Source organism: Myripristis murdjan, chromosome 14 (assembly GCF_902150065.1).
Source record: "Myripristis murdjan chromosome 14, fMyrMur1.1, whole genome shotgun sequence".
NCBI lineage: Eukaryota > Metazoa > Chordata > Actinopteri > Holocentriformes > Holocentridae > Myripristis > Myripristis murdjan.
In genome coordinates, this window is record NC_043993.1 from 18,705,681 (window position 1) to 18,732,667 (window position 26,987).

General features: G+C 41.7%; 1 protein-coding gene across 9 annotated transcripts in view; it reads right to left on the reverse strand.

Moving 5' to 3' along the window:
• The window catches only part of auts2a (activator of transcription and developmental regulator AUTS2 a), a 333,859-nt gene that overhangs the window by 159,508 nt on the left and 147,364 nt on the right, over nucleotides 1-26,987 (reverse strand). For all 9 annotated transcript variants that reach the window (XM_030069010.1, XM_030069007.1, XM_030069005.1 and 6 more), the window contains exon 3: nucleotides 25,625-25,726. In XM_030069010.1, the coding sequence (XP_029924870.1) occupies nucleotides 25,625-25,726 (102 nt within the window). The remainder of the gene's footprint in view (nucleotides 1-25,624; nucleotides 25,727-26,987) is intronic.

Below are 26,987 nucleotides of genomic sequence, written 5' to 3' on the forward strand. Positions count from 1 at the left end.
CAGGAGAATCACAAAGACCTCCCCCGTCAAAGACCTCTCTTTCAAACGGAGCACATTCAAAAGACCCCAGCCATTCAAAGGCAACCTATTGAAGGACCTCTTGCTCTGCAGTCAAGTTTCCACGGGGGTACTGCTAAACTGCTGCTTCTGGCCTGAGCAGAAACACAAAGATCCACAGCTTAGAAAAGGATTTTTTTTCTCCCCCTTCACCATCTTATCTCCTCAGGTAACTTTCCTTAGCAACTTGTCCCTGGAGACTATCACCTTGCCCTGAAGCCCCGATGCACATCAGCACACAGAACAAATGAGACGCCAGAGCTGGGAGACAGGCAGATTGCAAAGTGATACCTCTCAAGTATGGCTTTGTGGCTATGTTTCTCTCTCCCCTCTCCTTTCTGAGTTGTGTGAAGTGTCCCTGAGGAGCCCTCCGAGGACTGAGAGGGCATAGAGCTTTTCCCGGACAAAGGGTGGAAACTGAGAACAACACAGTTGTGTTAAATAATAGCCTGAGGGAGAGGAGACTTGAGGTAGCCTCTTTGCTTGCCTGAGACCAAACAGTGCCTGTCAGCTAATCAATTAGCTTGCTTCCTCTTTACCATAAGGCCAGCTCAATGTGGCTCAGAAGCCATGTAATGTCCCTTAACAAACATCAAGTATGGGAGAGTTGCTTCAGCTTTTGGTCTATACAAATCAATTCACATTACCGACTCACTTCTCCATTTTCCACCAGTTTGAAAAACAAATCTGCTTGAATTGGACTCACAAATTGAATCCCACAATAAAAGATTTGGTTCCAAAGCAGTTCAAGAGCCATATCCTATTGGAAAACAATTTACGAGGCAGCTGGAAAAATATTTACTGTGAATCTGCAGGGGAGCCAAATGTTAAGCCTTTTAATAATCTGTTTATGGCAAGGCAGAGAGGTATGTGAGCAGAATCACATAAATGAAGGTAGTTGTGGATCCAATGATGCCTGACGTCAGACTGACTGAATGATTGGAAAGCTGTCTTTGACGGCTCTCTGCTCCACTCCCTCCCTCCCTCCCTCCAAATGACACACAGCAGAATGTTTTTCCCTCTCTGGAGGCCTGTACCGGTTATCAAATTTAATAAATAAAGCGAGTGAAATCTGTCTACTCTTCATCTTCCCTGCTCTCCCAGGATTTGCTCGAGCTGGCAAATTACCATTTTCAGGCACCATATTCCCAAGACGCGATGGTGCTTTTCTTCTCTTCCTGATGGAATCAGATGAGCACAGCCAAGGGACTCATTGTTATCCACTTGCAAGTCTTCAGCAGAAAAAGTAAGAAAGAGTGGAAAAAAACAGAACAGCGACAGGCAGCTTTGACAGCTCCTTATATGAGAATCTACGTCAGGTGGGGGCTGGAAGCGGGAGGCTAAACTTGGACAATTTCACTTTGCTGTTAAAAGAATCCTTTTTATTTAATGTAATTGAAACAGTGGTAAAATATAGCTGTGCCCCTCCAAAAGCTATGAGGATGGTGCACATTCCTCAAAGACTTCAAATGTTATTGTTATAGCAAATGTACCATCAACCAAGAGAGAGCATAACAATGCACAAATTCAAATAAATTGAAACTTTGCCAGATTCATGTGAGGTAAAGAGGGATTTTAATGACCAGAAATAAAAAGAATGCATTTCAAAATACGAATCTAAGGAAAAAAGAGAGGGCCCGTGTATCAAATAAAATGTATATTATCTCTTGGCGAGGCGAAGATATGAACCTTTTTTCTGGCTCGGCAATGTCAAACAGCTATTTCACAGATTACAGGCTGAATCCGAAGAGAGAGGAACACTAAAGAGCAACTCCCTGTGTGCTTCAGTTGGAGAGAAGGAGGGGCAAAACAGAATTTTCCATCTCATAAATTGAATGGATAGCAAATATTCTTTAGTGCTTTCATACGCCACAGCAGCGACACATGGAGCGGCTCAAATTACTGCATAAATCATGATTTGATTTAAAAAAAAAAAATAAAAAACAGACTTCCATTACCCCAGTGGAGGTTTGGGGGGGAGAGAGAGAGAGAGAGAGAGAGAGAGAGAGAGAGAGAGAGAGAGAGAGAGAGAGAGAGAGCGAGAGAGAGAGAGAGAGAGGAGGGGGTAATGTATGTTTTCAGAGCAGCATTTGAGATTCCTATGCATGATAACTGAATGAACTACTGGCAATGTTACCTCACCAGGCCTAGGAGTCTATCTGGGGGTAAGGGATTGAATTTCTTTTGGATAATGTGCTTCTCTCTGTGTGAAGCTAAAAGTGGAAGGCAAAGAAATAAGCACCAGAGGACACTGCGATCCTCTTACAGAGTTAAAAATGCACTGAAAAAACTCAGAATGCATTAAATGAACTTGTTGTAAGAAGCCGGGCTTAGTGCACCTGCTGACCTTTTCACTTAATTATAATTAATTTCGACAACCCTCTAACTGCGTGTAATAAGGGGTAGGCCTGGGACAACCATTCTGTTCTGTTAGTAATTGTCACTGCAAACAATTTTGTGACAGAAGACAGCATAATTTCCATTAAACATGATGAGTCATTGACACAGTGGTCAACACATACTATGAATCAAATAAACACCTCTGACAGGTTGGAAAAGTGTTTTTTTTTTTCTTCCTCTCAATTAATCTATGTTTGGGCTCACAGTTATAGGAGGAGGGAAGGTGGTGGTAGGAGAGAAAGGGATTTTTTTTGTCATCACATGCTGTAAACATGACTGCTTTATCTCTGGACTCAATAGCGTAATGGTTTCTGGGAACGCTTAGCAGCAGGATTGTATAGGCTTCACCTGGTGCACTGTAAATTGCGATGGGAGGTTGCTCACTCGCAATCCAATCCAGGAGGATAATTGGGCACAGCCCCAATCCAATACAGTTGCCTAAACTGCATGTAATCCACTCAGCCAACCTGTCACACCAACAATGAACCCTCCCCCTCTACCTCTAGGGCTCACCGAGGCTATCTCAGGAACACTTCAATAGCCTGTATACCTGGCCTCCTGCTGGGCCCATTATCCACTAATCCACACCCAAGCGGAACGTTTAAGTAGTTCTAAAAGGATTGCAGAGAGCAGCAGGGCTTTCACTGGAGCCTTGCAATTAAGGCTGGAGAAATTATCTCACAATTTAGATTCCATTCTCCTTGAAGAGCATGGGAGAAGGATCAGAGGTCTTAGGAGAAAGAAAAGATTTGGTAACACTTTATAATAACCATCATTAATAAATGGAAAATTGACAGTTAATTAAACTTCAGTTTGTAGTTAACAAACAATGAAGCAATAATGATATTTACTAATTATTAGTAATGCTTTTCCCATACACAGACAATACCTAAGCAATGTTAAACACAGAAAGAGACATGATTTAGCTCTGCTCATATGCTCACACCATAACACACACCATCAACAAGCACAGAACACTACAATGGTAGCATAAGTGAGGTTACACACAGGTGGAAAGCGACTAAGAACATTTACTCAAGCCCGTACATCAGTCCAGCTTTGAGGTACTGACTTCTGACTTGAGTATTACCATTTTGTGCCACCTTAGACTTTTCCTGTGCTCCATTTAAGAGCAAAACAATGCACTTTTTATTGCACTACATTTATCTGATGATAAAGTAACAGAAATTCTAGCATCACTAATACCTGCTAAACATCATTAATATTCATTTCACTCTGTATTAACAGTAAAATAATTATTAACTTAATGATGGTTTTTATAAAGAGTTACAAATGATTTAATGGATTTAATGGATAGAGTTAATGTATGAACGCAAACAAAACTGATCATAAATATGCAAAGCTGCAAACTCACAAGGCTTTGGCTCTACATCACCTCACACCAGAATCTCATGCAGCAAGGATATCGAGTCCGGAGGGTGAAAACTGTTGTGACAAGCCTTATTAGCGGGTGAGTTAATCAAGAGGCAAAAAAATCTAATCCCTTTTGTGCAGAAAACTCATTCCCAGAATACACCTGAGGATTCCTCTCTACCAAATTACGTGGTCAAAATGAGGATGTGAGGGAATGAGGCAGACAGGTTTAATAACACTGCTGGAAGGGTTTAAAACTTTACTGAATTACAATATTCACTTAAACTTACTAAATAGCACAGCATTTTGGAGGCATAAAATTACAGCAAAAGCCCCTCTGTACAGCTAAACTACTCAACATCCTAAAATGTGATGAATGTGACTGACAAACAGAATATAAAGTAGACGAGTAGATACTGCAAAGTGGATATGCTACTGTAGCTAATAGAGGCAGAGTGAAAAAGACTGATGCGATGCCAAATCCTGTTTTTTTCCTGTAACACAGTATCAATGCACTGGTATAAAGTATGGATTCGCTTTTTAAAACGTGTAGTCAGATACTGTAGCTATCTGCAGTATGCACACTTATAGACATTATGTAATTTCTCCAGTATTAATGCTCAACTGGTTGACAGCACATCTAAAACCCTTTCCGTAAGGCTAAGTCTTTCTTCCACTTTCCTAAATTGTTAATGGTGTCTGGAGAGAAAGCAGTACAGATGTGTCATCCACTTTCGAAAATAATGTGCTTAAAAGGCATCAGCAACCTTTTTTTTTTTTTTTTTTTTTTTTTTTTAATAGAGGCCACTTGAGATTAAACAGTAAAACACCAAGGCTTTGTAAGAGCTTCTTTGGGAGCACTAAGTGTTAGGAAGCGCCAGTGGTGGGAGTAATAAGAATACTTTTCTCAGATTACTATAGAGTACATTCCTAGTAATGAGGTAATGAAGGGGATTAACTTTTAATTTTCAGTTATTACATTACAGTTATTGTTCTATAAAATGCTCATTACTTCTGTTACTTGAGCACGGGACATTTTGAAAGGCATCAATTCTCAGTGTAAAGAACAAAACATCATGTGAGCTGATATTTTGTTCTGAAAGGTCTACCTTTTGTCTGCTGATCTAGGGTCATAATTTTATATCTAATATCTTATCTTTATATCTGTAGAAAACAATGAGTAACTTTACTTGATAACTTTTTTGGAGTAGCTTACCCAACACTGGTAAGCAACTTAAGTAAGTACTAAGTAACTTTGCTAGCTAACAAAGCTTCTTCCTGGCAACCTGTCATAGTTTAGCAATGAATGTTACAGGTGCAGCTTTACTATTGGACAGGAAATACTCATTGAAATTCTGTAAATGGGCTCAGCTTTGTCATCAAGAAATAAAAACGCCAAATCCCCTCTAAATACAATATAAAAATACTGTCTGATGAAGGAAAGGAGGTCAATATCAATGCAAATATAATTGCCCTGTTATGAACTCTTCACTTTGATGGAACTCACAGAAAGAAAAAAAATCAATTAAAAGCATTTCTATAATACTATTGGAGCACATAACATGTAAAAGGTGAGGTGGATTTTTTTTCTAGCCACTGTAGAGAGAATAAACATGTTGGCTATGATAAGCCTTGAGTGATTTTTATTTTATAAAATTGGACTTAGCCTCTTTTCATAACCTTTGCATACTACTTTTTGCTTGTGTGTGTGTGTGTGTGTGTGTTTCTAAAGAACCTTGTCAGGTGTCATATTTAAAAAGAAAGTACATAACAGTTTTGAAAAGTGGTATGTCAAATCTTTGATGCTCAGTGTATCAGTTGTGTTATAATTTCAACCTCAGGAAATGAGACATCACATGTTTGAGGTTAAATAGAATATTTCTGTAGTTCGGTGCTGAGGGGTACTACCTCTTTTTTTATTTTGAAATTTAGCTTTAGTATCTATTTGAGTGCAAATTTCACAACCTGTCATGTAATCATTATTAATGAAACATACTGAATGGCAACACTTGTGTTACAAAATATTTGGCTGCATGACATTATCTGTAGTTCTTGTACAGCTTCTTTATTGCATACTATAATAATGATGGATATGTGCTAAGTAGTGGGATGAAGCAGGGAAAACACACTTGCTCATAAAGCCCAATCGAAACTAGGTGTCAGTGAAACACAATTAAACTGTCATTATGGTAGCCATGTTGACCTTTACTTATTTGGTTGTCTCCTTTCATGGCAGACTGCAAAAAGAAAAGAAAGTGCTAAGAGGACATAACTGGTAGCTGTACCCCATGAGTAACCAGAAAGCATTTGCGTCTACAAACATGGCATAAGAACAGTTAAGGTTAAGCAACTGCATGAAATTAAAAAAGACAGTATTTAGTTACTAGCTGCAGTAATAGTTTACCAAATAGTCATGAAAAAACAAAAAAAAAAACTCTCTCATTTCTCTCCGGGAACCATATCATTTTAACCTGCACATAACTGGAAAGTCTGGATAATCTGGAAATCAATAGGAAAGAGTGAAGACTGCCATCTTGAGTGGCGCGCTCTAAAACAGACAGGCGAGACAGACAATCTCTCTCTCTCTCTCTGTGGTACCCAGAAGCTATAATATCCATCCTTGGCGGTTCACTTGACATTTACTTGCCCCGCTTCTCCTGTAGCATTCCCCTTCCTAACTGCCAGTGCTGTGGCTCTCCAGGGCTCGCCGACCAGGTGAACAGATAACAAACCTGTCAAGGCGGCTTTAGGGGGGGAATAAATCCAGAGCCGCGACTGAGGTGGATGATGTGTTCCAGAGGGTTACTGGAGGGGAGGGGGGAAGAAGAGGGTGGGATGGGTGGGGGTAGGGGGGGCTGCGGAGGTAGAGGGTTGACATGAGACGCCCTGTGAGGCCTGGGCCCAGGAGAGACTGCTAGCTGTAATGCCTCAGTGCTACTTTAAAAGGGCCACAGCCACCGCAACCTGATTAGATCTCAGTGCAGACATTTCAAATGGCTGGCCCCCTTTTTACCCTCCATTTCACCTATTCTTTACAATGTAGTCACCCCACCCTCTACCTCCCCTCCTCCTCACCCCCTTCCTTCTCCTCCTGCCATCAAAGGAGCTGTCATGGGCCCTTTCTTCAGGCCGGCAGACAGGTCAGGGGTGGAAGGTTGAGGTGGGGTGTGCCCTTTGAGGCAGGGGCTGAGAGCGCCTACTGGGGATGTATGGGGGCTGAGGGCTGTCTTTAAGGTGCTGATAACATTCATGGTGATGGGTTCCCAAGAGGCGCGCAAATGTCAACACTCTCCCGCTATGGGGATATAATTCTAGGAATAGAGAGGACAAAGAGCACGAGTGAGCGTGAGAGAGAGGCAGTGTGTTGCCTTTGTTGAGCAGTGTCTCAATGACTCACACATTAGCATATCTCAACCCCTTGATACTTTATGCCAGGTTATGCATGTTTTTGTTTTTGACTTCCAAAACCATGCAGAAGAAAAGCACAGGAATTGGAGACTGAACAGATTGAAAGTCTCCTTGTCTCACTGAATATATCCCCTTCTAACCTTCTAATCTAATTATACTCATCAATCCTGCAGAAAACCAATTAGACTAAATGGATAGATCCTGATTGATCTCTTAATCCCTTAAACAAGTTACAGTAAAGAAGTGCATGATAAATGGCTTACTTAGCGGTGATATTTTACATTTATGCAAGCTCAGTTTTCTTCACCTTCAAAAAGGCAACACATTGAGAAACAAGTCACTGACTCACTACAGTGAACATGTGCTTGATAAAGCAGTAATGAAGACACCGGCAATGCACCATGAATCTAATTACTCATCAGCCACTAGATGAAGGCATGAGAAGGATATGATCGACTGCTACTGTGAAGTATATTAACTGGGAAAATTGTCAAAATGTCCTCTATTTGGGACAGAGTACATCAAGCGTTTTGGGCAAACCAAGCGAGGCATGCCTGCTAGATATTGGAGGGATGGAGACGTCCCATGATGGTGCTAAAAACTGCACATCAATTACCTGAAGCACTGAGGCCTGTCTGGTCTATCTACATTTGTGATGTCCCCTTATGAAACCAAAATGTCAGCTAGCTATTCAGACATCATTGTTAGATGAAAGGCATTTCAGAGGGGTTAAAAAAAGAAGGGCAAAAGTGGTATACTAGTATACTTGAGCATTACTTTCATGGATGTACATATAGTTTTATATTCCAAACTAGTGGAGTTAGCTGGCACTGATCTATAGTAAACAGCCTTCTGAGGCTTAGCAAGCAGCCTGTCTTAGACTAAGCCATGTTTATTATTGAGCACAATCCTCAGTCTCATCAATGCTTAGAGAAAGATGCGGATGAATAAATGCATATTGTTTAGCTTAGGGTTAGCCAGAGTTGGAGCCATGTATGGGAAAAAAAATTATTTAAAGCAGGGGGTAAAATCCAAGAACAGAAATAGAAGAAGGGGGGAAGAAATGGAGACACAGAGACAGTGAGTGAGTGAAAGAAAGAGAGAGGAGGAGGAGAAATAAAAATGAAAAGAAAAAAACAGCACTCAGGCTGCCTTTTCATTCCTGTTTTTCAAAAAGCTGTAAAGCTAACAGGGAGAGGGAGAGAAAATACAAAGGCCTGTGTTCTCATTTTCTGTCTGAGAGCCCCACCAGGACCACTGAAACTTGCTTGATTTCCCCAGTCCAATTATATCTCTGTGCTCAATCCTTCCAGAATAGCAACATCACGCCGAGGGACGCCGTCTGCCTAAGCGCAGCGTGCCTAATGGAGTCCCAGAAGTTGACTCCATTTCATTGCTCCTAACTAATGGGCTGTGATATTTTCCCAAACTGACTGCCGCTCTGCCCCCTGGAAGCTAATCTAGTCAGGGCTGCGCCGGACCCGGCCCAACAGCATGCCAGCCCGCTGCCTCCTTTTTCTAACAAACCCCCCAATCCCACCCATCACTGCTGCTGCTGTCTGTCTGTGAGCCGCCAACGCCCTCTGCTCCCCTCCCTGTGCTCATTAGTGCTTTCTAGCCGGGTGCTGATTGTCAGAGGGCCCCTGTGATGCCAGCTCTCCCTGTGCGGCCGGCCTGCTGTGGTGAATTTAAGAGGACTTTAATCTAACTGGGCCGAGGAGAGGAGGAGCAGCCAGGGACAGGAAGGAGGAGGAGGTGGTGGTGGATGTACAATCATGGGGCCACAGCTGAAGGACAGACACTCTTTCAGGGCCACCTATTGCTCTCCAGTGGAAACTCGAGCCCAGGACAGTAGCATGAGAAGAAATAGCTGGACATAAATCCACCAGAATGGGTCCCTCTTCGGCTGTACTGTGGGCACTGAACAGTCCTCCAGATGGCTAAGGGACACACCAGTGGTGCAGTACAATCACTGGCATGGCAGAAGCATCAGGAATAAATATGAAGAGCTCTTAATCATATAAACACCAACTCTGCCTGCAAAGACTTTTTTCCCATCAAAACTTCCAATTCAGTGACATTTAACACAAATCCGCTCTTCCCAGCGGGCCTAATTGTTTGTCATTAGATCAAATATCCTGGTCAGGGCACAACTGTGCAACATCAATTTGACACTTTGTAGTCTGAGAAGAGAATGAAAAGTAAGTTAAACATTTATAATTATTTCTATGAGGTTTGAAGTCTGGTAAGGTTCAAAGCTGCTTCCATTTTATTAAAACTGTTAAGAGAAGAGAAATGTAATTAAATGAGGTGACCTGAATTACGACAGGAAAAAATGTACTTTCACATAAAGAAATGTATTCCATTTAATTGAGCACCTCTTTTTACACCAGAATCTCATTTGGCAAAACACGACTCCATTTCAAGAAGTGCAGGTAGAGAGCTAAATTGTCTGCTTTTATGGCGCACACAGAGGTTAATTATTTTCCTAATTACACCTCCAAACGTCAAACATTTGTTTTTCCCCCTAATTGACAAGAAAATTAACAGTGGACTATATTAGCCGTGGAGGGTTGTTCTCAACCACTGTACAATGCTTAAAAGGGCCTTTCATATGCAATACAGATAAAAAGCAATTATGCTGTTTTTTTTCTCTCTCTGTACTACCTTTTAGCCACAGTAATCTGCAGGGTAGATTCATCGAGGAAGAGTTAAAACTGTAATTATGCACATTATTCACCTTCCTAAGTGCCATACTCGAGCACAAAAAGCAAAGAAGCCTAAATGCATTACACCAGGTTGTCCTCATGCAAAGTGCAGGTCAGGCTCCAGCAGACGCTAGGAGCTAATGGCAGTGAGTGGTGCTCCTAACACATGCTCTGGCTCTTTCAGGGACACAGGGGAGTTAAGTGCCGTGCTCCCTGCTGCTGATTATCGCACCTTCGCCAGCCTGCCAGGTCTCCCTGCCCTCCATGCATTGATCTCATTTGGCGAGAAGATAAGGCAGTAATTGGATGAGGGCTTGGAATCAGATGGCCCTGCCTGGCTTGGCTAATTCCACTCTTCCTGGGCTGGCTGGGCTGGGGCCAAGGGGGCAGGCCAAGGTTAATCCCATCCAATCCCCTGTCCTATGTGGCCCAGCCCTGCCCTCTGACCTCTCACTGCTACCCAAACACAGCTGCAGTGACTCCCTTTAAACAGGTCAAATCCAGTAGTCTAATTAGTTTACCAAAGATTTTACAATCATGCGCTATAACACTGTCTAATACAATGATGTACTTTCTTTCTTCTGTGCATGTATAACATGTGCATGCAAAAGAGCTGCACACCCTTCCGTGCCAAGCCGTATGTTGACTCTACACCATGTGTTAATATTTTCAAGGGCTTCTGAGTATGGGATATGGCTATATTGAATGACATAACTGGGACAGATGACAGTTTAACAGAAAAAAAAAAGGAATTTGTGTTGTTTGTTTTTCTCTTTTGCAAAGTAGCTTACATAATTTCAGCAATAATAGTATGGTTTCCATTTATAATCTTTTCAGGAAATGCATATTCAAAACAGAAATCAAACTATATTTACAATTGACATGACAGACAAAGAAAAGATCATTTCATAAGCCAATGATTTATTGTATGCCTAGACTGCTGCACTATAAATTTTGAGTAACACAGCGACATATTTGACAGACTATTTGAATGAATACAATAATTTTGGTATGATGTTTGGGTTTCCCTTGGCTTACATGTTTCTTTATTCAAATTGTCTGCATTGAATTGAAGGAGCAATAACAATAGCAATACAATATACAATAACTATTGGGTAGCAGACCATCAATAGTGACTACAGTTGATTGTGCTGGTGAAGGATCACCACTATGTTCCTTTATTGCTGTGATGCTTCTTTCAAGCTGTAATTTCTTTCTCACAGAAAGAATACAGTTTTTGCTGTGCTTTCATTTAACTGTGCTGGCCATCTCTCAGCTGCATGATTGCCCTCACAGAAAAAGGAAACTACATTTACAACTGTTTTCTCAAAGACAATCACATGGCCTTATGGCTCAACCACTCCAAAAAGCTTAACAATTAATCTTGCAGTGATGGCATAATTGATTTTATATCATAATATAAAATAAACTAATCTGAACATAATCCTTAAATGGGTCCAAACCTGGATCTCAGAGCTAATATTTCCTCTACCCCCAACATCTGCAAAATACTCTACCAACATCGAGAAAAGTACCAAAAGTAGCACGTTTTTGGTGAATAAAATCAGTGGAAGATCGCTGGCTGGTCACTATCACTATGTATTCCCTGTTGTTCATGTTAACTTTTTAGCATAATTTTATGGTTGGCAGATGGTACAAGCTAGCTTTCCATAACGTCCAGAACACTGTAGTGCATTCAATATTTACATGTAGAGATGAAACTAATCAGGATGATTAAAGTGATTAAATGACAATGGTCGTGTTCCCATTAAGGAAACACCTTGTCTATCAATCAGGTTGTTCCTCCGAAGACACTAAACAGTGATTAACAGTAGAAGCTGCACTGAATATATCAACTCTATCACTTTTTAGTGGTGATCATGTTCTCTTTTTTTTTTTTTTAAACAGTATCGCACCTTCCGATTCCAGCTACAACAACTGAATGATGTTACACAGACAGTGCCACCTAGCAACTATAAGGAGTCTGTGCAGTTACCCCATCATTACCCACTCTACAGACACTACAGTACTGCAAACTGTTCTGCTTAGCTGCCTTAGCCAATATTACCGATATGATAATTAATTAATTAAATAAATACGGGAACACATTCATGCCAGGTCTCTTGGCTTAGAAACTCTCATTTTCCCAAATTCCTCATGAGAAGCAATCGCAGAGGCTATGCAGAGGAGAGGAAGGAGACATATTTCATACGTATATTTGTCAGTTTATTGGAGCAGAAATCCTGATCTTGAGGGCATGAATTTGTAATATATTATGGCAGGGTCGACTGATGTGTGTATGCAATGAAAAGTGGAGCGAATTTTTGATTAATGCGGAACATTTTTCAACAAAAGGCCCAAGCACAATTTCACCACTGCTTCAATGTGAGACCACTGCTGTTCCATTTAAGATGGCCAGCAGATTAATCTTCATCCCTCTTTTCTATTTACACATTATGCATTCAGAGATGGGATTTGCCTGTATGAAACGAGTCTCTCAAAGGGCTCAGTGTGCCTCATCAGGAGTGAATGCAGAGGGGGGACACACGCCTCTTGGGAAACACTAATCCCCTTATTGCGTACACTTATTCAATTCCTGTGTCAATATCGACCATAATCAGAATGGGCTATGTGACAAGTGCTTTATGTGTTGGTTGATACTGGATGACAGGAAGTAGACATAATCACCTGGGAGTACATCACTGTTGACAGCTCTGGATCAAAGCTTTGCTCCTGGAGATTAATCATGGATTGTAATGTACCACATAAATAAGCTTCAATAGAGGGCCAAAATATAGAGAAAGTCATTCATTGATCATACATCACACAGCACTTGACAGTTGCAGCTTACAGAAGTGGAAGTAATCCCCTAATAATCCCCCTGAAAATCTCTTTGAAACCAGATAAAGCTTAACAAAGATGATATACACCATGGCCATGTATCCAAATACATGTATACTGTCTGTTACTAGAGATGGGCGAAAGTACAGTGTGCCTAATTTGAGAAGACGTGAAGATATCAAATGATAATAAAGACAAAGACAAGGGGCTTTGGGTGCAATGCATCTGACAACTAAAGAAGAGCTTGACACCACAAACAAAAGAAGAGTGGCTTGTGACACATTTTTACCTCAGGCAAACCAGCTCCACAACACAGACACAAAGAAAGAGAAACGCGACGGAAAAGGATTGGGGGGGGGGGTCTACTAAAGCTGATTCTTAGTGCCAATCTTGGGTAAAATGCTCCACACCTGATACACTGTTATTGCAGTGGAACAAATAACAATATTGTGCACCTCCACTCACAATCACTAGCTTTTGCATGGGTGGATGAAAATCTCAGGGGCCAGGATTGAATTTCTCATTTCAATTCACAGCGAAGCTCCATATCAAAAGCCCAAAATCCGAAGAGTAGCATCAGCTGGCTGCTCTTAACAAAGTGAGTTAAAAAAGGACCACATGTAGAACTGAATCTCAGGTGGAAATGGGAAACTAACAGAGACAATTTGAGGCGAGACGCGGCTAACACTTGTGTGTCATAAAGACAACAGTAGAACGGCCATCCTGTGGATTCCTGGAGCCTGACATCTAGATTGCAGATGGATAAGTGCACGTTAAAACAATATCCCGCCGACCAAAAAAATCATTTCTCATAGCTGTCTCTATTTACTGAAAGCCTGCTCATCTCCCATGGGAGCAGAAACAAATGAAAATGTTATTTCTCTACTCATGAACTCCTACCTAGTCTGGTTTTTCACTGCTGGCAATTTCATTTCTCTTCCAAATTTGACTTAAGCCCATGACTTGAGGGAAATAATGTCTCTGGAATAATCTTTTGCTACTGTAATTCCAGAGGCACTATCTCTCTATCTCTCTCTATCCATCTGTCTGTCTGTCCATCTATCTATTTATTTATTTTTTGGGCTGTTGCCTTGTGGTTTAAGGGAATTGCACTGGCTTCTGAAATAGAAGTGATGTGACATCCAATGCCTCACAGTAATCCTGTCAGACGCACAGGCCTTGAATAAGACAGAACATGCCCTTCTCCGGCACAGGGTAAAAAGAGCGGTTCTAATGCACAGAGACAGTGTTGTAAAGTGTAGCCTGTCAAAAGGAAAAACATGGGCTCAATTCAAAGCACATGTGAAACATAATATTAGCTGAATGTCCTCAGATTGTAAGCCCAAAATCGCTCCCTGCCATTCTTGGTTTAATGCTATGGCTCACAAATCAGTTTTTCCATGCCTAACTATTATCTTTGTCTCTCCTTCCCCTGTTTTCCCTGTGCAAGGGGGAAAAAAAAAACAAAACTAAAAAAATACAGCTGCAAAGAGCGATTTCTGGATTAAATGAAAGTAAGCCACATTAAAGATAACTCATGAACACATATGGTCTGGTAGTTTAAAGATAAGGTGACACAGAAGTTTTGACAGTCAAATTAACTTTAGCATCAGTGGCAATCTTTCTTCAAAGATAATCGTTGCACCACCCTGCATTACTTTGCATGGGGAAAACTTCAACAACAATAAACCTGAGTATGAGATGTAGACTGTATGGCAAGATTATTTACTACAGTTTCCAATTATGTCCGATTATGTCATATAACTAACATTCTCCTAATACTTAAAAAGAAAAAAAAAAATCTTTGAGAAGGCAGTTATCACATATTTGTGCTTTGTCCAAATACATCATTTGCAAAATCTTAAGTCTGGATTCACCTTTAAACTCACTCTAGCTGTTGAATGAATGCAATCATAATATTATGTAAATAATGATATATAGATATCTCTTTCTCCATCTTTTACCCAGATGATAACTCAGTAGCTAGCGATAATGTCCTCACAATCTACCTGTAGTTTGATACATCTGGTAATGTCAAACTACTCTTTACATTACATCACCACATGTAAGTGAGAGGACACGAGTAAAAGTACAGACTGTGCAGCGTCCTAAGGCACATAATGTGGAAATGTAAGATGAACCTAATTAATTATTAGTTTACGGGAGTGCTCTCCAGCTCCTCAGGTGATAAGCTGCCTTAATTTCCTCTATGGAGAACAAAGCCACAGTAGCAAACATAGCCTGTGGATACAGCGATGCAATGCACTTCAAAAAGTGAGAACATAGGTTGTCTTAAAATCATAAAAAATAATTTACATAAAAACAAAGACAAACACAAAGAACATTGTTACACTTATTTACTCTGATTAATTAGATATTGCTTCAGAACATACTATTACAACACCATCATTGTAGGACAAACACACACATACACACACACACACACACACACACACACACACACATATGTATATGTAGGTATGTATGTGTGTATATATATACACAGACCATACCAGATCAGTAGTGTGAGACATCACCTGGACTGATGTAAGTGATGAAAAGTAGAGCACGGGCCTTGATCACACATATTATTCCACTACAAATGGGGAAAGCTGCCTGCAGCCAAGCGTGCACTCGTCTGTGATGGAGAAGTGTTTGGGGAGAGCAGCAGGATCACATGCATGAGAGAAGATGTATGTTTGACCGCTGTGTTTGGCCTACAGACATGACAGAGAGGAGCGGGGTCATGAACTAGCAGGCCTTCCTGTGTAATCCCTGTACACACAGCATTCACAGCCCCTGTGCCCCTTCAGAAGACCCAGCTCAACACACACATGCACACACACAAAACCCTCCCACACAGTTCCTATACCCCGCAGCTAAACACCAACCACCACACACAAGCCTGCACACATATACACAGATATGAATACAAACATATGCACCTTGGAGAGGTCGCCATCAGACCTTGGTTAGTCATATAGCGAGAGCATTAGAGGCTAAAGAATTCAAAAAATTGTATCCAAAGTTGGAAACTAAAGCAAGCAAAGAAAGAAAGTGGCAGAAAACTCTGTGATTTTTGTATTTACTAGAACAAAGGAGAGAGAGAGAGAGAGAAAGTGAGAGAGAGAATTCTGTCATTTCTGTGTTTATAGTGCTTGTGATGAGCCAGGAAAGGGGGTAAGGATGATTTGTTGGCCCGGGAGAGGTAAGCGATATGTATCCCTGATGGCCAGTAATCATGTTTATGAGGGGGAGATGGTTCTGGACTCCTGGTGAGTCTGATTGTGTTTTCTCTGGCTCCCAGCTTGGGCCCAAGTACAACCCCACCAGGCCATTGTGATTGAAGTATGCACTCTAGCTCAGCTTCTCCTAGGGGGGTAAAAGGTGCATGTAATGCCGTTTGTGTTGCCCGTGTGTATTTGTGTTTACTCGCATGTCGGACGGTGTGTATTCATACAAGGGAATGTTGGTCTATGAAGACCTCCCATCACAAAAGAAAGCATCACTTCCCCTTTCTCCTCCATGCAGCCAGTTCCCAGATTGCTCTCATTGCTATGGCAACCGGCGCTCTCTCCTTGGGCTCTGCGTGCATCCAATCAGAGTGAGACCTTTGTAGAGATTCCTCCGGGCTCCACTTATTCAACTTACCCCACCAGAACAGCCTCCACGCTGAAAAGGCTGGAACAAAGAGAGGAGAGACTCCCTCGCCAGAGCCTGGTATGACATCAAAAATTGGGGCTACAGGGTCGGGTTACAGGGAATGCGGAAGCAATATGTAGCCAAGAGCAGAGGGACTCATGGCATAAGCAAAAAAACGGGGTGGCAGCGCCTGGCCATGGCCAATTTCAGTGGAAATTATGTGGAATAGGATTTGTTATTGGAAGCCTCGGAGCCAGAATACTTGGCAAGTATCGCGTGGCTCTGGCACTGGTTTACGCTTGATAAGTCAAAATGGATTCCGGCTGAGCCTATTTATGTCATTCCTGAAAACATATGGATAGGATTCGGGCGCTCAATACTTTCAACCTTCAACAATGACATTCAACACCACTTCTGCAGCCCATTAATCTTCCATGAGAATAGATCTATCATCCACAGCAGTGAGGGATTGCATTCAGTCAGCATCAGCCTGTACAGTATTTACCACCCCATCCCCACTCTGTATCAGTTTCAACAATTAAAGAGCATTATTTTGCTGGGTATACAATAACATAACTACAGGAAAGGTCACAATATTCAGCGCCTCATGAGCTGTTTTGTCTTAAAGGCCACAAGGTGCAGTAAATAATTAGCAGAGATAATCTAGTGCCATGCATTCTCAACCTGAGGGCTGCTCAGAGGTCACTGCACACAATCACACAGCGCTGCACTCATTCTAATTATATTTCTGGAGATTAGATCCAGCCGAGTCTATGTTAAACACTTGTGAACACAGGCGGGTAGGCAGGCGTGCCCCCAGCACTTGTAGAGACACACCATCCAGCGGGACCTCTCACAGGCCCCTGACGGACATTCGGCTGTTGCGGTAATGGCAGTGCGATGTAGGCGCAGCATAATTCTGCCCGACTGCCGTGTCACAAAGTGTCACAATCTGTTCCTGACAACCCGACTCCTGGCAATGAAAGAGAAAATGGGGGAGAGAAAAGAAAGAGAGGGAGAGGAGAGTAAAAGGGGGCTTGATCTAGAATGCCAGAGGTGGTAATAAGCATGTCTGGCCACTTCCTGGGAGACAGTCCTATTCATCAGGCCGATTCAGAGTCAAAGGTGGAGGAAATTCAAGTGATCTCTCATGTTCAGATCCCCTAGCAAGCTCGCTGTGCTGAGACTGATAGAGCCTGGCATAATGAATCAGACAAATAAGCTGCAAAGCACTTATTGTAGTGATCTGTAGCTCACAGGATTTGAAAGATAATTACGAAGCCGATAGGAAAAACATGCACTACCGTCTGTTCCAGGTGTTCCTTGTGAAATAGTAGCTACAGATGGCATAAATTCATGAGCAAGTCATCTTGTCGACATCTAGTGCTTAGAACTATTGTATATTTCATATTCAATCACAGGGGTGGATGATCATGAGATTTAGGTAAGAAACACTTGTTTCAGTTTCTTCTACTTGCTATGCGTGAAGCAGATCTCGCGGCTCTTCTGGAGTTGGGCTCTTATTTGCTTCAAGTATTTGGTTTTAGCTATTACATTCCCAGTAATAGCTAAGAGCTATTCCAGAGTTGCTGAGGTGTGTCTCAACACTACCTCTTTTAAAAGATAACTTAAAGTTTTATTTTTGTTTTATTCGTGTGTATATGCATGGGAAGCTGTGTGCATGTGTGGACATGAGCTGTGCTTTCCTGTGTGTTTTCTCTACATATTATGTATGTTTTTGTATATCTTTGTTTTTGAAACAAGCTATATCAAAGCCAAAATAAAATTAAAAAATGAACACAAGTCATAATACACACATTTCACAATAAATGACATTTTTATTTTATAGCAAAATTAAATTATATTTGCTTCCTGACCAAAAATTCCTAGCAATAATATTGTCAAACATTTTTTGGAAATGTCCCGCCCTTTGCCGTTCCCATCATTCCTTCCTGCATTATGTACTACCAAATATCCTGTTTCAAAAGGAAACACACAAATTTTCAGAAGCAAGATGATCAAGATAACTGTAATTGCAAAAATTATTAAATAAATAAATGAACAAAGAAAAATATAACTGGAATAAGCATGTAATTTACCAGTGATGATGGGAACCATGCAAACTCAACCATCAAATGATGCGCTTACTCCACATTTTTTGTCACTTGAGTCAAAACTGCTCTCACTCAAATCAAGACTTTGCAGTTCTGAGTATTTCAGTTTCATGTCAAATTGACTTACCTATTGAACACATTCCCATCTTGTGGAGCTCCACAGTGACTGCCAGATACCATCCTAACCATCTATTTACACTTGGATACCAAGTCTAGGTGCAATGCACTGTGTCTGTATTTCTGCAGCTTTTCTGTAGCTTTTTTTAAAGCACTGTTGTAAACCCAAAACAATCATGTAGACTGTCACGTAATCCCTGCACTGCATCTGCTGCTGCTTTCACACTGTCACTTTGGACACACTAGGGCCAGGAGCAGGAACCACGATCCCATGATAATGAGCTAATTATAGGTACAACATTCCTACTTCCATATCTAAATGCTTGTCTTTAATAAGGAACATTTCAAATTATTGAGAGGCAGAGAGAGAGAGAAAGAGATGGATAATTGATGCAAGCAATTACAAGTTCTGTGTCGGAGCAAATTGGCCAGCATATCTGGACATGTAGGGGGACTGTGACCTCATTTACATCAGAGTGTCAGGAAATAATTGGAGAATGTACTGAGGAGGTGGGATGGGCACAGTGTAATACCGACCAGCTCCAGTCACATTACATAAGCAGCTCAATGGTACAACCAGATTCCTTTCAGACAGGAAGCTTATGGAAAGACTGTACTCAGAGGTTATGAACAAAACATTATGTGCCGTCTTTGTCCGCTCAAGCAAATGTAATCATAATAGTGATCTTTAAAACAACAACTATATTTTACAGCATTAATCAGTTTTCAAAAGCTGTAATTTGAGTATTTGAGATGGTTTCACCACATGCACACAGGATTTCAAATAGATTGTCATGTTTTAATCAGAAAGCCAGTAATAACCGAGTTCAGCTTTACTGGTCATAAGGGAGACTTAGCTCCGTTCAGGCTGAAACCGCTTCAAAAGCATGGGAAGATGATGGGCTTGACTTTTAACAATATCACTTCCAGATGTTTCATTACAAAACAACTTTCAAAGACCTCACCACAAGAAAACCTTCTCATGTGAGAGGAGCCAGGACACACGAGTATGGATTTCAGAAACCCACAATTTTCACATTTTCATTTCTGGTGGAAAAAACAGCATGCAAAACTGTCTGGAGCGACACCAATAAACTGACTGCTTGCATCACTAAAAGTGTTACAACGCGTCTCGTCTACAACTGCCAATTGAACTACCACATGGGCCGGGAGGGATGGAAGGTACAGCACGCTTTATATTATGTATGCTGACTGCCCACTGTTATTTTAATGTAATCCATACTGTACCGAGCATGAAAGAATTGTCCAAAAGGCATTAGGTGGCTCTGTGTCAGTGTTGCTTTGGCTACACACCAGGCAAAATTTATGCAATATCCAAGACTAAAGCAAGATGGGACAGGAAGCTTTGGCTGTAAAAATGGATACCAAAATATAGGGGTGCATTCATTATAGTCTGCTTCTTGTGTCTCTCATCAGCCTCGCTAGCTTGGACTGGCAGGCTCTGACCCTGTACTCCTGGGCTTCTCTCTATTGCACCCGCCTCTCATCAAGAGCCTTGGGTGGGGAAAAAAAAGGAGTAACGTGCTGTTTACTCGCAATCCCAGGTCCGTAATTGCCAATTTATTTGATAGGCAGCCGGGTAATGATGGCATTTCACCCCTTGCCGCAGAGACTAAACGGGAGTGATTCATCCCAAGCTCCCTGCCCTCCCTGATCCAGCAGGCTCCCTCTGCTCAGGCCTGCTGCCTGCCTGAATGCCTGCCACCCAGACTGACAGAGGGAGAGGATGGGGAGAGGTGGAGAGGAAGGAGGGGGGGCGGTGGCGGCGGTGGGGAGGCCTGCCATGTCGGCTTCAAACGAACCCAAAAGGGAGCCCGGCGCTTCAGAGCAAATACAGCTAAGCCTGCCAATTTAGCTGGGGTTTGGGGTTGAGGCAAACACAGCCGAGCTGATGTGCCATTTGTAGGCCTTAATGAGCTGGCAGGATGGAGTGAGCAGGGAAAGAGAGAGAGAGGGAGAGAGAGAGAGGGAGAAAGAGAGAGAGAGGAGGTTGCCAGGCCTGACCTCCACTGGCCTCTGTCTCCCTCCTAGGCAGTGCCAGGCCAGCAAACTCGGTTCATCTGCTTCATCAGAGCAGAGTCACTCCGAGGGAGGGGGTATTCGGCAAATACCATTAGCAAATTGTTGGTCTAACAAACGCTCAGGGTCACAGCTAGCTCCTGTATTACACTGCTTCCCAATACCAACAAGTGACTTTGATACTGTCCCTTTGTTTTTTGTTTTTTTTATTGTGTGACTGCATGTCTGTCTGAATTTTCAACCAAATGAGTAGTACAACTGCGTGTGATTTGTGTGATTTCCACATGAGATGGGGGGCGTGTATGTTTTTCTCCAATGCATGTTCATCTATAAATAGCTGTATTTCCATTTCTTCTATACATATAGACGTGCTATATGTAAAAATACAGAAATAATATTTATAGAAACTGTTGTCATTAATCTGATAATACCACACTTGAATTAGGTATGCAATTTTGTCATTACAGTTATAGTGTAAATGTTTGGAAATTTTCATGATAATTTGCATGTTAGGCTAACTACCTCGGCAGCCTAACTATTCAATTCAAGCAGTGGAATTGAAGACAAGCGAGCTGGCATTTGGCTAACGCGCAAGCATAAAAATGGAACCAACCACCTGAACCAATGCATGGAACCTATCCACATTAATACATGAAAGTATATTAAGCTAGTTGGTCTATATCGTCAAAGTCAGACCATACTTACACCCATTTTAATGTTAATATTTCAATAGGAAAAGAGCATTGACAGTTGAAGCATGGAAACCACACTGTATCGTGCGGTACTACACAGTATTTGAAATGCAATCACAAAAAGAACATTATCCAAAGCATCTAAGTAGGACTACCAAAAAACTGCTTTCACTAATCCATGATGCTTAATTTCTAATACAAAGCCAGAAAACAATCTCTAATCTTCCTTACCTGCTCTGTCCTTGCACTTCCCTCCTCTGTTCTTCTTTCGATACCCCCTAACCTATTTCTTTCCTCCTTCCTTTCAGGCTGGGGAAGGGCAGCCCTGCTACAAAAGCTTCCAACTTTCACCTTTTACGACGTGTGAAGTGGGTTTTTGCAGCGTGGCTAGAGGGGACTTGTACAGGGACCCGTGGGGACCAGAGATGAAGCCTCGCGCAGTGTGACCATCTAAAGTGGCCGGGGGGTTTAAAAGTGTGTCTTCATGCAGCCCAGCTTTCAGCAGCTCTCCTGAAGACACGCACATGTCTCCTGTGGGGTAGCTTGACCAGACGGTGTGGTGGGGGCTGCCGTTCATTCAATCCTCCAGAGTGTACAGAGTGGCAAAAAGGCCAACTCACAGGGAAGTGATTATAGAGAGGGGGATATCTCCTTCCCGAGAGCAAGGAGAGTGAAGATAGAAGGTGGTTTTTGCTTGAGAAAACGTGACATTTTCAAAATGAACTCAGTTTACTACAGTGGAAACCACTTACAGTGACCCTGTCTGTCCAGGCCAAACTGATCAGTGTGAGGTTTTTTTTTTTTTTTTTTTTTTTTTTTTTTTATAAGTGAATCATTTTTTCTCTTTATTGCTCCTGACATTCTAATTGACATTTGTATATTGATTAGATGAATATAAAGTAATTAAATGGACAGCTTTGCTATTTAATGAATTTTATCAACTGTTTCAAAATACAACACAACTGTCTCAAATACTGTTCAAATTACAAATTAAATAGACCTGCAGACAGGTACTAATGGTGCCCAAGCCCCCCATGCAAGTCACACCAGGTAACCAAGCCAGCAAGCCTGCTTTATGAAGGTGAAGTTACTTACTAGTTTGGTGAAACCAATCTGGTTTTTGAGAAAAAACTCCTTCAGTTTGCTTAATTATTGGAATATCATAGTTCTCCTAATAACCGTTAATCCAGAGGGTCTTAAAATGCTATGTAGAATGTTTCATATAGATCAGAGATCAGACTTATGGCCTATGAGAGAAGTTCAGAAAGTACAGCAGCATCTAGTGTTAACCAGACCGACTGTTGTGGGGATATAAGAGGACTACTTCATTACAATAATACTGTTATAATTTAAACAACATTTGCTTTTTGATTAATATGAGCAGTTGATCATTGTAAGCAGTTTCCACTGTATTTGGAAAATTCACGTCTTGAGCTGGTCCCGTAAACAGTATTTGAAGTGAAAAAGATGAAAGAGAAGAAGTGGAAAACAGTTCTCGTAGAGGCATTTGGAAGTAACTGGGCAATCAGTTCAGACTGTATCATGATGTGATTGGCGAAACATGTTTCATCAGTGTGTAATCGGAGTCAAAATACACACCATCAGGGTGATGCAGTCTAAATGACGGTAACTGGTTGGCGCTCGCTTGAGGCCAAGCCTTACACACTAGATCGCCAATTCAGGCAAAGGATTATAAAATCCCAGTCATGGAGAAAAGAAATCATATGAAGCAGAGGCCTTTCAAAGACATAATGTAATAGCACCACATAACATTTAAATGACTCCATGACGGTCCTACTGGGAAAAAAATAAAGAAAACACAATAGTCATACATGAAATATGAACTGAAGTTGTATTCTGCTTCATGCCTCAAGTGTTGGACTGCAACGCAACTGATGACAAACTGAAACTTTTTTTTTTTTCATTCTGATAGCAGTCACAGCTGTGGACATTAATCATCCAGAAGTGTGTGTTCTCTAACTTCCATTATTTAACTAACATTTGTCTTGGTTTACTGCTGCAGAGCCGCCACAGTGCAGCCTCACGAAAAAAAAAAAAAAAAAATCAGTAAGTATCATTTCAATTTCTGTTGTCAACATCAAATTACTTATTTCATTTCATGCCCGGTCAAGCATCGTAAAGCTACATGCAGAATCCGCTTTGCTTCACTTGCTTGGCCATGTCTTTCTCAAAGACGAGCTCGCCTCCCAGCTGACAGCTTTAATTATGGTCAGATATCTGATCGCTCCGCTGTAGATTCTCCACGCAAATCAAAGAGCAGGGGTGGGTGTCTGGCAGTAAGGTCCCTCGAGTCTGCTCTCTTTACATCTTGGAATATGTCACAGGGCACTGAGACATACAGACACTCTTTCTTCTGTCATTTAACGCTTGCCTTCAGCCCCTCCACAAGGAGCAAGGAACTGGGTAAGTAGGATGTCTTTCTTGTATCAGTTGCAACAAGCCTCTGGGAATGTGTGTGCGTGTGTCTGTGTGTGTGAGTGTGTGTGTGTGCAGGATGCTGTTCACCTGAAATATGACAAAGACAATACTCATGACGTAGCGCAGAAGATGCTACTATGGCTGAACCGTGCTGGTATGAGGCTCAAGCAATGTCTTGAGGAACTGATAATATCACATCAGTACTTACCTTTTGTCTGTGGTATAAGTGCAATACCACACGCAGGCACGCACACACGCACGCAAAAAACCCCGAAATGGTTGATATACAGTGCTGACAGGTTATTATCATCAGGTGATTATCATTTTTCAATATGAATAGTTCTCTGGAATGTTAACGACTTATAATTGTATGGGAAAGTAAGGTAAAGGACAATTCCAGCATGATTTCCAACATTTTTTTTTTTTCACATCCATTTAAGTGTTGACTGACCCAGTTTATGCATGCACCACAATTAAAGATATTTTGAAATCAGTTTTGCCATATCTACTGAGCTCATTTTGCACCATTCAGTGACAAAAAGCATTGGAATAAACTCTGAAGACATTTAATTTAATCGATGAAGGTAATCCATCACAGTGAGACACAGCATCATAATGCTAGTATCAAGCTATAAAAATTTACATATAGAAAGAAATCCTGGTCACAGTTTCCTATTGATGCTTGTGTTTGGGACACGGTGACAGCTGAAACAAGACAGCAGGACCTGTCTAACTTCTGTTTTCTGTCTCTCTGATTTCTCTGATCCTCTCCATGTTTCCTTGTACAAACCTCAATGAAAAGTTTATGTTCTCTACAGTTAGGTTAGGAAACGCCTTCTGTCAAGAAGAACATAGTCAAGCCAACATATAAACCAAAGCAAGATGCTTCCACCAGCTATAATCCATGAAGTCAAACAGAACACAAAGCTTGATTTTATAAAAATGGCACCCTTGTCTTTACTGGAGGCACCTGGCAGCAATATTTAAACAGCGTTTATTTCAAAATATTTACTTTGAAAATCACCTAAACACTGAGCTATAGCAAATTCCTCAAAAAGAAAATTATTCACACTATATAAAACAGTGAGGCGTACAGTAATTGAGCAAAAACTCCAATCACCTTTCCTCATGACTGTTCTTCATCACATGATGTCATTTTCATTATAATCGCATGATGATTATCCTCAGAGCTAGAACAATTGTACAATCTTTACATGTAACTGTTTAATGCCCCTTAATTCTCTTGTTGTTACCACATTCAGGGTTGTTAACCTGTCCTTCCCTTGTTTGTTCAGCACTGTCACACTACCAAAACTGTCTGTATGAAATAAAACTAACGGACATCTTGGTTGTTGAGAACTGATGACATGGTCGATTCATTTGGGGAGACTATATTTTACACACAAATCTAACAAATGAGATAATTGATAATAAAAATAATCTGGGGAAAAGCTGGTTGGCAAAGTATTTGTGTCATTAATTTGCCAGTTGGTAAACTTTCAGGTTTTGGTAGCTAATTATCATGTCCAAACATTTTTGAACATCTTTATTTTAAATGCTAAACCAACTGTATGTTCTGTATTGCTGAGGAAGTGCTGATAGCTGTTTTGAATTTGAAATGATTTTTGACTGTGAACAGGTGTTAAAACTGGACCGACAGCCCTGACAGGATCTCTGACTAACACATGGAAGGAATGGGGAGACAGTTTGAAGAATATGGACACCGTAGCTGAAGCGGTGTGTTGTAACATAGTGACCGATGTCTGCTGTACTCGTCTGATAATGTACTCACATCCGTCAGTCTGTCTCTGGAGCTGCTCCTGATGGACGGCTTGGACTCTCCGCTCACACTCTCGCTGTCGCTGTCCTTACAGTTGTTCTGGCCTGGCTTCAGCTGCAAAAATACAACACGAAAGGAGACGGTGGGTTAACAAGGTGCAGCAGTGACACACTGGCAATTTTGCGGTTTTTGAGTTTTACAAGAATGACGCCGGTGAGGGAGGGCATCCCACAGAAATCAGCTCATGAATATGTGAGAACTGGCAGGAGCTGCAAGCGCTGTCTCTGTAAATCTGTCATGTTTCTGAGCCTATTGAGCGGCCATCACTCTGCTTGCCAATGATAAACGCCATCTGATCTCACAGTATGAAACTCCTATCAGCCCTCGAAAAAGGGAACAGGGACAAAAGACCCATCCAGAACCTTCAAATGGAGCCTCTCTCCTTTCCAAACAGACACCACATGCTGAGGCAGCAGGAGCTCAGTAAGTGTCATCCTCTAGACACTCTGTCAGAGATGCCACAAAGTGACAAAAAAAAAAAAAAAAAAAGACTAAGAATAAAGAGGAGGACGTGCCAATCTGAGAGCATCTGAGGCCCTTCAAAATCTGGAGAACAATGAAAGACTCTTGGGAGTGTGGAGTGGAGGGGGAAAGAGGGGAGGAGGAGGAGGAGGGGGCTATACTCCCTGTCCAAGTCTGCGATTGATGTCCTCTGAAGCTCCCATACTGCTCCTACCAGACCAGACAAGCGGTGCAGGTTTCATTTCAAAGCACATAAAAAGCTGGCTTTATGGGCTAGCAAGGGACAGTGCAGTAAACGGCTGCTCTGCCACCTAATAGGAAAAGCAGAGCATGGAGCGGCGCACACAGAGGACTTGGACTTGAAGATGACTGCACTCTCCTTTTCCCTCTCACTTGTACTCTTGAGGGACAGAGCTATGCTATTTAATTTTTGGGGGGGAGGGTGGGTTGTTTTCTTTTACTTCTCTTTCAATATTCTCCTTTCAGGTACTGGCCATCATTTAAAGGGATGAAAGGGCACAGGGTGGGGGAATACCTAAAGAGCTCTCGAGTTGAGCATATAATTTCAATGAAAATGTTCCCTTTTCTGTAGCCATTAGCGGTGTGAAAGGAATCTTATTCCTTGGGAGAATTGCATGATGGGTGGAAGGCGGGTGGGTTCGCCAGAGTGCTGAATGCGATAAGAGAGTCAGAGCACTGGGAATGCTTGATGGGCCAGTGTGACGCTCCCTCTCTCTCTCTCTCTATGTGTGTGTGTGTGTGTGTGTGTGTGTGTGTGTGTGTTGAGGCAAGGCATACTGGCCACACAGGGCTGTAACAGGGCTGGAGAGAACACACAGGACCGTGGAGATAC